The sequence below is a fragment of the Spermophilus citellus genome (genome assembly GCF_964194105.1).
Source record: "Spermophilus citellus genome assembly, chromosome: 17".
Taxonomy (NCBI): Eukaryota; Metazoa; Chordata; class Mammalia; order Rodentia; family Sciuridae; genus Spermophilus; species Spermophilus citellus.
The window spans coordinates 42,284,182-42,296,202 of record NC_138199.1 but is presented as its reverse complement, the minus strand read 5'-3'; the positions used below and the strand labels follow the sequence as shown (position 1 = coordinate 42,296,202).

Below are 12,021 nucleotides of genomic sequence, written 5' to 3'. Positions count from 1 at the left end.
TCCTGGGGACATGAAGCAATGGCCACGGAGTAGCAGAAGAAGGCCTCAGGAGGGGGATGTGGTGGGGGAGGGGTTACAGGGACAAAACAGGAAGGGAAACCAAGCCTGGGTTTCCCTGCAGCTAGAATTCATTTCTCATTACCCTCTGGGAAATACCGTCTTCTTCCTGTGCAGTCCTTAGAGCCTGTCAAGACTCTGAACGGGCAATTCCAGAACATTCCTTGAGCTGCTACCCAGTGCATATTCATACATCCTTTTAAAAAAAAAAATGGCCCTCCAAAGGAAGGTCAGCCCAGGTGACTGACAGGTAGGAGTAGGAGACACTCATCTGTCCTGTGGGAAGAGCCCAGGGCAGAAGACCTGGGCTGAGGGCCTGACTGATGTCCACTTCCCCTCTCCACACAGCCCTCTCTTCATCAGTGACATGGAGGTGACTGGTATTCATCCTGCCACTCACCACAGTGAGGGCCTGGCTTCACTTGGGGGGGGGGGGGCCCACAAGTACACTAAGCCCCATCATCCCATATACCTTTGGCTTCCAGTAGCAGGTACCCCTCCCTATATGTGGAAAGACAGAAGGGCAGGAGAGGGGCTCCACCAATCGGATACGGGGGTCCAGATCCTGGGGTGGGGGATGCCTCCTCTCCCCCAGCACTGGCCCTGTCCTCCAGACCCAGCCATCTGCTGTCCTTGCTCTAGGGGCCTGGTGATTGGAAATCTCGATGGCCTCTGAATCACTGTCCCAGGTTGTAGGATGCAGGACCCAGAGGTGCCCTGTCATCTGGGGAGGGTCTTCCTGCCAGCCCTCTGTTCCTTCTCCCCAACAGGACAGGGCTGTATCCCCTCTGTTTCCCAGCACCTGACACAGTTGGAGCATGTAGTAAACATTTGCCAGAATAATGAATGAACATCAGGGCTTGGGGACTGTGTTCCTGTTCCACAGGTGGCAGAGGTGGAAGGTGAGGGACCAGGACCTGCTCAGCCTGGCCTGGCCCCAAGACTTCTAAGAACTGACTGCCCTCCAGGTATGGATTGGCCAGAGGACTCCCTGGTGCCCTCCCAGCTGATCAGAAAACCAGACCCGAGGCACCGACCACACTGGCTCCAATTTAGGGCCAAGAATGGGCCTCCTGCTGGGGCTCCAGATCCTTCCCAGACACAGACAGAGGGGAGATCACCAGCAGTGACAGTTTATTATTATAAACATCAGGTACAAACAAATGGTACAGAAAGGTCAACAGCCCCTCCTTCCTCTCCAGGAAGGCTCCTGTGAATAAGCAAGAGAACAGAGTAAGATAGGAAAAGGAAAGCTATGGACCGAACCTAGCTGCCCTGAGCCATCACTCAACTGCACAGCCCACTGCTAAAGGCTCGGTCCTCCAGAGGAGGCTGGTTCACCTCTGCTATGGAGGACAAAACTTCTTGAGGGAAAAAATGGTATCTGCCTTTCTTGTCTCTGTTTCGCATGCCTAGTACAGTGCTTGGCATATAGCAGGTGCTCAATGAATGAAGAATTAGAGCATTTGTGGTAAATGGATAGAGTTGGAGAATATCATGCTAAATGAAGCAAGCCAATCCCCCCAAACCAAGGCTGAATGTTTTCTCTGATAAGTAGATACTAATAATCCATAATGGGTGGGGGGCTTGGGACGAGTAGAGGAATTTCAGATTGGGCAAAGGGGAGGAAGAGGTGGGTAGGAAGTATGGGGGTAGGAAAAATGATGGAATGAGACGGACATCATTACCCCAGAACGGGGTTGGGCTCACCTAGGGAAGGGAGCTCTCTGGCATTCCAATCAGCCAGCCCAGGCTTACCCCTCATTGGAGTAGGCTCTTACCCAGCTCTAGGCCTCCCTCCAGGAAGTCAGGTCCAACGCAGGGAGAGAACTGCAGTTGACAAAGTCGCGGGGGAATGAGTTGGACATGAAGATGTTGTTCCTGGACACGGTAGTGATGCCTGTGTTGTCACAGATGATTCGGGGCAAGGAGATCTTGGCCAGGGCCTGCCGTTGCCTCTTGCTGAACACATTCTTGTTCTCCCACCAAAACCTACACGGGGGCATCCATAGACATTGTGCCTGAGGCTGGCATATTCTGGGCTGGAGGGTGTCGCCTAGTTTGAAGTGCTCCCTGGATGAAAGACTCGACCCTGAGGCTCAGGAGAGCTCCAGACCCTTGAGAAACGGGATTTTCAGTACAGGGAGGACTAGGGGTCTCCCACTCACAAAACGGAGTGAAGCCCAGCTGCCTGTTGCCTGCTCTGGCCCCAGCCCAGCAGCCTCCAGGACACCATTCATGCTAGAAGGGGGGGAGCAGAGCCCACCCTCCTTCATGAAGTCCTGTGCCCAGGGCTGCATCCACAGGAGTGATGGGGGAATGGGGACACTTTCTAACATTCCCAAAGGTGCAATATGGACCAGGTAAGAACTGGACATGAAGGTGTCAGGACCACGATGAAATGACACAAAGGGAAGCCATGGGAAAGCTATGCTGGGACTATTTGATGGTGATTGACATCTCCATAGTTGCACAGAGAAATCCAAAGAAGTAGTAAGAATGGCATTTTTTTTCTGTCTTCCTTCTTTTGAAATCAGGACTCCAGTTTCCTCCCTGCTGCACCCCTACAGGCTCAGGACACATTAAAGATGACCTGGAGGCTCCCTGAGACACAGAGGGAAATCAGTGACTCTTTGCAGCCCTTAACTTGACAGGAGGAAATTGGGGCCCCTGACAGGTTCAAAGATAGGCTCGTGGCCACCCACCCAGCCAGCCTTAGCTGCTGCAACACCTCCTCACCGATCTCCATCCCGGAGCTTCCTGAACTGGGTGCCAATGAGGCAGGCGAGGAGCTGGCCCACACGGCCGTTGGGCTCCAGGGGCTCAGCCACGCCACCCATCCAGATGTCAATGTTATTGGGCGTGCCATACTGTGCCATTAGCTTCCTTGCCAGGTCTAGGTTCTTCATCACCGTGCCCAGCTCACCCACTGTGCTGGGCTGCGGGAGCCCACAGAAGCGCCTCCAGGCATTGTACCCTGTATGGGAGAGGGGGCAGTGGGCTCTGGATGGTCCACCTGCTACAAGGTGGGGAGGACACTGGGACAGCAGGGAGGATTCAGATGTATGCCATTAACCCAGAAAACCCAACTTCTCCACATCCCAAGGCCATAGAGGGAGCCCTGACCCCTTGACTCAGGACAAGGGGGACAGCTAGGCCTCCCCAGACCCTCATTGTCTCACCTTTGCTCTCCCACCCTAAGGCAAACACCAAACTGCCATAACTCCTGCCAGGTCCAAGAACAGGGCATCTCACTGTCCCCTGGAGCAACCCATTGTGTCTATCTCTGACCCATGATGGGTAAAGGGCGTCTCAAAGGCTCAGCCACACAGGCCACCCATAACCCATGCACAGACTTTGGGGTCAGGCTGATCTGGGTCCAAGTTCGTGATCTGTCACTGATTTGGCTAGAGAACCTAGCCAGATTTTGACTGTCTCTATGCCTCAGTTTCCTCATCAGTCATGCAGAAGTACCAATCTCTTCCCCTCCAAGTTCATGAACAACAGGTCAAAATGAAATGATGGTGGAGACAGATTTTCACACTGTGAGTTACTGTTGCAGCCGCTGCTCCTGCAGGTTGGAACGTGCAAAGGAGCCTGGGAGAAGCTAGAGTTTGATCAGAGGGGTCCAGGGAGAGGGAGGTGCCTGACCTCAGATGACTTCCTGAGGACAAAGTGTAGGGTGAGGGAAGCTTTGGTCAGCTCAGGGCATGGAAAGGGCAGGGCCCCGAGTGGGAAGGGGAGTTGTAGCCTCCCTGGGTGGTAGGATGAGGGCTGCAGGTGGCCAGGGAGACTCCTGCAGCCCCTCACCTGGGAGGCCGTGGTCCCTACTGCGCTGCATGTTCAGAGCGGGCAGGTCCAGCCCGATCCTCATGACCTGCTCAAACAATCGTTCCCGAATTTCATCCACCACAATTTGGTTCTGGCGATTCAGCTTGGCAGGGGTGGCCATGAGGCCCCGGAGGATGGGGTCAATGCCCCCTGAAGGCAAGAGGAGCAAGGTTGAGAGAAAGGGTTAGCTCAGTATCAAAGATCAGACTGCAGCCAGAGCAAGGCCAGGTGGGGTCAGGGGATTGGAGAAGAGGGACAGGCATAGGCAACACTTGGTGCCAAGGTGGCCCCACTGGGCAGGTTCTCACTGGGCACTACATGACCCCAGGGACATATAGGGCTCAGGGGATGATGTCATTCAGGTTTACAAGGTTGGGATGTATCCCTTCCCTGGCCTCCTGACTCACAGAGTCCCAACACATAGGAAAGAGCCAACTGTCTGAGAACTATCTCCACCCTCACTCTTTATTCTTGGATCTGGAGGTAGAGTCAGGTGCACTGAGAATGGAAGATCAGACTAGATCCCCCAAAAAGGAAAGAAAGAGCTCCCCTTGCCCTAGCTCCCTGCACCCCAGCCCACCTCTCCCACCCGCAGCTGCCAGCACCCTCTCTGCTGGTCCAAGTCCCACTCACCTTCCAGCACCACCCTCCAACTGGCAAAAAAGACCCTGCTGAGTGGAACTCGGGGATTGGGCTCCATGGGCCGATACCGACTGTCCAGGCGGAACATGAAGGGTTGGATGAGGGTGTGGCCATAGCGGAAGGCATTGGTGAAGACGTTGGAGATGCGCGGGTCCACCGACTCGTTGTAGCAGCGATACCTGGGTAGGTACTTCCTCATGGCCGCTGGCCCCAGCACCAGGGGCAGGTAATCTCGGTAAGTGATGATCTAAAAAAAAAAGTCACTTGGAACAGTCTCTCCACTCACTGGTCACTGCAGTGTCCACCTGCTTCAGGCTTGGGTGATCGCTCCTATCCATCTAGGTCAGTGCAATGAATCCCACAGTACTGATTCAGTCCAGGTGGGGACAGGGGGTTAGAGAAGAAGGCTGCACACATCCAACACCTCAGAGTGGCACTAAGGAGCATAAGCAGAGCTCTGCTGTTTGCTGGCTCTATGACCTTGGGCCATTTACTTACTTCTTTGAGCCTCAATTGTAAATTAGAGATAATTATATAGGATAATTTTATATATGTGTGTGTGTGTGTGTGTGTGTGTGTGTGTGTGTGTTTTAGAAGGTTAAATAACAAGGAGCTTTGTTAGACCTTGCATTAACTCCCTTGCCCTGAGTTAGTAATGTCTCATTTCTCCCGTTATCTCATGATAATTCCTTGAAAGACAGAGAAATTAAAATTACTTACACTGACAGCAAATGCTTGGCCCACGGTAGGGTTCAGTAGATAGGTTTGTGGAAAAAAGAGAGGCAGAAAGAAATGAAGGCTTCTCTAGAATTTCCCCCAGTGAAAAGAAAAATGCAAAATGTGGAATAATCTCACTTTAGACTCTAGACTCTAGAATTTCCCCCAAAGCTGACACGAATCCCACGTGTGTTCTTAGTACAAATTGAATATTCACCCTCAGCATCTGCAATGCTCTCCCTATCCAGAATCCAGAAGTGTGTGTGAGTGTGTGTGTGTACATGCGTGTGCTCTCTCACGAGCATGCACATGCTTCTTGGGAAGAAAAGGGATGGGCATTGGAGCATCAAAAGTTGGAGAGAGAAGCAGGAACACTGCCCCAGGGTTAAATGAGGCCAAGGAGTTTGGTTGGGTAACAATGGCCAAAAAGAAGAGGAGAGTAGATAAAGGAGCCAAGAGTGACAATGAAACAGAGGAAGAGAGAAATGTCCACTGAACTGCTGCTGGGCATCAGAGACCTCCCCTGTGGATTCTCCCAACACCATTCCCAGGCCCACAGCAAAGAGGGAAGCAAGGCAGGAAGTGGGGGAAGGGAAGTAGCCTTTGCCAAGCATTTCACATCTGCCAGGTGTTTGCAGTAGGTCCTTTAATCCAAATGGCATCATGGATGAAGAATCCAAAGCTTAGGAGAGTTAGCAAATTGCCCAAGATCACACAGCTAGGCTGTCACAGAGGTAAACCTGGATCCCAAGTCAATGTGACACTCAGGACAGCCTACCTGGACCATGGCCCCCACGATTTTCCGGGCTTCCTGGTAGAGCTTCTCTCCACTCCACCTGGGATTGAGGCTCTTGAGCCGTGTGGCCAGCCGGTTATGCTCTCGAACAAAGAGGGTGTGCATGGAGGTGAGTTCAGGCATCTCACTGGAGCGGGTGTCCCCTTAAGGAGGCAAAAGCCACTGTCATTCCTGAGACCTTCATCCCAGAAAAGATTTGCTCCACTGAAACTCCCTGTCTCCTACTTACCCTCCTCTCCACCCATCTCTTCCCCCCAGGGCTGAGTTTATACTTCTATATGGGTCCTCCTCTGATGCCCTTGTCCACCATAATAGCTTTTTCTCCTGTTAGGGACACGGCTAGCCAGAGATGCTTAGTAAGACCTCGGATCCAACACATGACTACCCTAGCTGAAACTGGGAGCTCTTCCAAGACTGGGCCCAAGGCTTGTGCCTTTTTGCATCTCATCCTCCCTCCCATCGACCCCTGGCATAAGAGGTATTCTGGGGTGTAGCACCGTGCCTGGTACCAAGTGTAAGATCCATGATGCTACCTAGTTAGCTGGTTCTCCTGATTCAAGGAAAGTCAAAAAGTAACGTGCATGTTGGCACAAACTGTTTCCATGCTTGTGTCAGACACCACTAACGATCACAGCACTCTTGCTAACATTGAATGCAAGCAACCTCAGAAGCCTCCTGAACACAGAACCCTAGAGGAACACTACCATTGGAACAGAGTTGACAGCATCACCCTGTGACATGCCAATTTTGCAGCCTGCTTCAGGGTGGGCTAGGGCATGGGATGGGTGGAGTGTAGACTGGTGTAGCCTGGAATTCTGTTCAAGAAAACTAAGCAAGACCCCCTGGTTCCACTAGTCTGCCCCAAAACTTTCTCTGGAAGGGCTAAGGTCAGGGCCATTTCAGCAGGACACAGGCTTCTGCTCTTGCCAACTCTAGAAAGGAAATTCTAGGAGGAAAGGATACTCTCTGAGAGCGATTTCTCCATCCGGTGAGCAGTGAGAGGTCATGGTGATCCAGGACTGGGACATACATCTTGTCATCCCTGAGGACCATTGCTCTTGCTTCACTAGCAAGAAGGGTGGCCCCTTCCTCAGGAGAAAGATCACTTGGGCACTGACCTTGATTCTTCTCCCAGGAGCCCAGGAAGAGATCACCAGAAGCCACCAGGAGAAGGGGGAAGCAACAGGAGGAAAGAGCCCTCAACCCACCATTGGATTTTCATTAGAACACACTGGATGGGGCTGGGGTTGTGGCTCAGTGGTAGAGTGCTCACTAGCATGTGCAAGGTGCTGGGTTCCATCCTCAACACCACATAAAAATAAACAAATAAATAAAGGTATTGTATCCAACTCCAACGAATATATATTTTTTAAAAAATACACTGGAAAATTTCTGGGCATGACCACCATCACTGTCCCAACCCTACCTGCAAACCCTCAGGTGTTTAAAATTGAAATCCCACCCTCTATAATTATGGGTAATCAATGTAGGCAGTAGCACTCTCAACTAGAACTTTCTGAGATGTGAAAACCATCTACCTCTGTGCTGCCCAGTTAGGGGAGCCACTAGCCCATGAGGCTACTGAGCACTTGATATGTGGCTAGTGTAGCCGAAAAGCTTTTTTTTTTTTTAATTTCATTGAATTTAAAATAATTAAAATTAAAATAGCCACCTATGGCTATCGGCTTCATATTGGACAGGGTATGGACACACCACTGTGCTCTCTGTCCTTAAGGGAATCAACTCTCCTCTCTTCCAGAGTCCAGAGGTGAAAAGAGAAACAGAAAAAGTGAGAGAGGCTCCTTGGACATCCCTGTGTCTCCATCCAACTTGTGACCAAGGCAGCTAGACTGATGACCCTGAAGTTGGTGAAGACAGTGTCTCCCACTACAGACCCACCCGCTGCTCACAAACAGGCTGACTATAGCTCCTGCAGGGAACACCTCTTATGCCACCCGAGAGCTGACCTGCCAGGAAGCAAGGGATTTGCACAGAGCGGTTGGTGAGGAGACAGGGATCATCATGCAAGTTGTCGAAGGGCAGCAAGGCCCTGCCATTATCTTGGAAGCGGGTGTTGACAGCCAGCAGCCCCAGCTGGTTGGTCAGGTTGCGCAGCTTCATGGCCAAGGGGTCCTCGCTGCCGTACACCATGCTGGCGTCCACAAAGGAGGTGAGCGCATTGATCTGGTTGCGGATGGTGATGTTGCTCCCAGGACAAGCCGGGCAGGAGCGGAAGAAAGGGATGCAGTCACGTTGGTTCTTGATGCGGGGGTCATTAGGTGGAATCTGCAGCACAGAGAGGCTAGGTGGGTTCTTGAGGGACCGTGCAAGAGAATCTAACCTTTGGACCTCTGGCCCCCTGAATCTTCAGGTGGTCTCTCAAGGCCCCAGCGGGATCAGTCTGAAGTTCCACCAGCAGAGTGCCTCTGAGATTCAGGAGTGGCCCGGAACACTGAACTGGGAATGTGGGACACCCCCCAGGGGTAGGCAGTGCCAGTTCTCTGACCCCTTCTCACTAAATCTCCCCTCTCTCTCCTCTCTCCCCTCTTCTCTGGACATGGTCCCTACGCTCTTATTCTGTCTCATGTTTCTTTCCTTTCTCCTTTTCCTTGTCCCTTTCCTGTCGCTCTGGCCCCGTTCCTCTTCCTCCCTCTCAGACTCTCTTCTTTCTCTCCTCTTCCCTCCCTATTCAGCCTGTGACTCCATAGGACTTCTCTGGGAGCTCCACCCCACCCCCCAAACTCTCTGCTCTCTGTGATGTGGGGATGGGGAAAGGCCAGGGGGGAGGGGGAAAAAACAAGACTGTGCACAGGGCATCTATGCTGGGAGGTCTGAGAGACACCAGAGGTCCTCATCCCAGAACTCTTTTGCAGCCTCACGAATGGGCAGTAATTCCACCAACAGGAGTCCTGTTAGCCAGGGCAGAACCACTGCTCTCTCCCTTGGCCTGGGGGACTCAGTAAACAGAGGAGATGCCCTGGCTGACAGTTGGTCCTGAGGAGGGGACTGGGCAGAGCCAGGACAGGCACAGGGTCTGGATGACACAAGGAAGCAGCCCTTGCCTCCTCAGGGGCTGAGAAAAGAAAGCTGGAAGGTGGCCGCTTCCGGGAGCAATGTCCCCTCTCCACCCACAGCCAACAGTGGGTGGGAGGAAGGCAGCACCTTGAGCGGGAAGCAGGGTGGCTGCTGCAGGCAGCTGGTCTCACAGTTGAGGCCACTAATGAAGGAGGCCCGAGCTGCAGGCTCTGGGGTGAAGTCAAGGTCGTGGTCCAGAAACTGGCCCCACTGCATGAACAAGAGCGACCGCTGCTGGTCCCTGGTCAGCTGCTCCGTGGGGAAGCGCACGATGGCGTTGGAGACCGCGCGAGCCTGCGGGACACCCGGGCGTTAGGGGGCGCCGCACCAGACTGGGCCTCCCCTTCTGCCCACCAGGCGCTCACCAGGCACTCACCAAGGGCACGGGGAAGCCACCGCGCTTGACCCCTGGAGTCCAGCCGAAAGGCAGCGAGAAGCCGTCCTCGTACTCCGCTGGCAGCCAGCGTGCAAAGGCGCGGTTGGAGGCCCCAAGCGTGGGGCTGCGTCTGCAGAAAAGCGCAGGGTCGCTAAAGCCAAGTGGCTGGCTCCTCTGGCCTGACCCAACCCTCCCAGAGTCCCGCCCTGGGGCTGCACCTGTTGTTGCACTGCCCGGTGATGGTGCGATATGTGTCCTGTTTAGGGCATGTCACCCTCACGTCCTGGTAAGCACAGCCGCTTGACTTGGACAGCAGATTCAGTTGAGCAGGTGTCAGCACATCTGCAAGGGAGAAGCAGGATGTGGGAACCAAGCCCCCATTTCCTCTTCTGAGGCGGAGGAGCCCTGAATACCCTAGTGGGGCACAGGCTGAGAAGTGAAGGGGATGCTCAGACGCCTCTGAGACTCCTTAGAGGGAGGACTTGTGGGGATCACAGGACCTGGCGAGGGTTACTAGGAGAGATCCTAGTGGAGGTGGGAGAGGGGGCAGTACCTGTGACATTGAAAGGCCCTGGACACAGGGGCTGAAGCTTCCTCTTCAACAGGTCTAGAGCCACATGCAGATAGTCTGCAGCCCTCACAGCCGTCCTGGTGCCTGCTACTGGCTGCTTGAAGTAGGATAAGAGTTCCATGGGACTGGCAGAGCCACTGCGAAGCCTCTGCTTGATGCTGCATGGAAAAGGGGGGACCGAAGAAGGGGTACAGAGACACTCAGCAGAGCCCTTTCCCAGGGGTGGATAGGCAGGACAATGTAGATAGACTTGCAGGCAGGAAGAGGTTTCTTTTGATAAAAATGATATGGATGTGGGTGTCCAGACGGTAACAAGTCCATGGCAAGGGTGGCTTTCAAGATGTTCTTGCACCCAGAAACCCAAGGACAGACAGCCCAGCTCCCCCCCACCATACTCCTCACCTCCCTGCACAAACTCCCTGCTGCCCACTCTTTCCCTGAAAGGCCTGGGACAGCTTTGCTCAGAGCTGAGCAGTGCTCCACACCCCACCTTTCCCGCCGCTCCTTGTAGGCTTTGTCCACAAGTCGCTTGGCCTCCTCCATGCAGGTCAGCACCACTGAGGTCTCCACCTCTCCCAGGAGGACTGACCAGAGCAAGGATCACAAAGTCAGGAATGGACCAACGGCCCCATCAGGCCTCAGAACCTAGGAGGCATGTGCTGAGAACAAGGAGTCCCTGGGACTCACCCCTGGAACACCTTACCCTTCTTTTTGAACTGTTACCTGAAGTGGCATTGTCAGAGGCTTGGGACATGGGCAGAATGGCCAGGAGCCCTGCTAGAGTCAGGAGCAGCTTCATCTCTGCAATGAGACCCCCAACCAATAAGAGCCCCACCTCCACTCCCAGGCCTCTCATCCCCTCACCCTCCAGCCCCATCTCAAAGGGCCTGGTATGGGCAAAGCCAGGCCTCCTTGAGAGAGGGTCCACAGCACCTTCACCCCCTTGCCAGCTGTAGTCACCAGCCCCCAAGGACCTCAACTCCACAGCTGATCTGACATTGGTAACTCCTCTCTCTGAATCTTGGCCTTTATGTTCTCTAAGGTGGAGGCGGGGCAGGGCAGAGGGAGGTCTATCCCAAGAGACTGAACTCTCTCCTCCCCCATTGGGGTTGGTGCACAGAGGCCCTTGAAATGGGGGAGAAGGACAAAAGAAGGGACCAGAGTTGCCCCCAGATTTTTTTTCCCCTATAGTGTTGGGAGTGAGAGCCTCGTACATGTTAGGTAAGCACTCTATCACTGAGCTATACCCCCAGCCCACTTTTATTTTATTTTTTATTTTAAGATAGACTCTTGGGCTGGGGTTGTGGCTCAGTGGTAGAGTGCTTGCTAGCACATGTGAATTTGATTCTCAGCACCGCATATAAATAAATAAATTAAGGGCTGGTGTGTGGCTCAGTGGCAGAGTGCTTACCTAGCACATGTGAGGCACTGGGTTTGCACCTCAGCACCCCATATAAATAATAAATAAAAAATAAAGGTACATCAACAACTAAAAATTATTTTGAAAAAATAATTAATTAATTAATTAAAGATCGATCAACAACTAAATAAATATATGTGTGTGTGTTTGTGTGTGTGTAACTAAATATATATATATATTTTTTTTTTTTTTAAATAATAGTTTTTTAAAAGATAGGCTCTTGCTAAGTTTCCCAGGCTGGCTTTGAACTTGTGATTCTTCAGCCTAGCAGCTGGGACTACAGGTGTAGGCCATGTCGTTGGACTGTCCCAGTTCTTGAACTTACCTAACCCTCATCCCAGGGTTTCTCAGCTCCCTAACTGTATGCCTATACCACAGCTGTCCCAGAGGGAAACTAACAGCTAAACCCTCCAAAATTCTGGCTAAGCAGTATCCAGGATTCCTTTGAAAGAAACAAAAGTCAGGAACAACAGCCTAAGGGATTATAGAGGATGCAGTGACCCCCAAGGGAGGGTGAAGGGGAAACCTGGAGTGAT

The 12,021-nt window shown here is 52.8% G+C and overlaps 1 protein-coding gene across 1 annotated transcript; it reads right to left on the bottom strand.

Annotated features, from left to right (window-relative positions):
- Positions 1 to 1,174: 1,174 nt before the first annotated feature.
- MPO (myeloperoxidase) lies at positions 1,175 to 10,876 on the bottom strand. The gene is made up of 13 exons (XM_081272778.1): positions 10,789 to 10,876; positions 10,556 to 10,649; positions 10,048 to 10,223; positions 9,713 to 9,836; positions 9,495 to 9,624; positions 9,206 to 9,412; positions 8,011 to 8,329; positions 6,026 to 6,186; positions 4,522 to 4,777; positions 3,868 to 4,038; positions 2,797 to 3,034; positions 1,839 to 2,049; positions 1,175 to 1,267 (listed from the first exon to the last, which is right to left on the bottom strand). The coding sequence occupies exons 1-12, from the start codon at positions 10,862 to 10,864 to the stop codon at positions 1,845 to 1,847; spliced, it is 2,157 nt and encodes a 718-aa protein (XP_081128904.1). The 5' UTR covers positions 10,865 to 10,876; the 3' UTR covers positions 1,175 to 1,267; positions 1,839 to 1,844.
- Between the last annotated feature and the right edge of the window lie 1,145 nt (positions 10,877 to 12,021).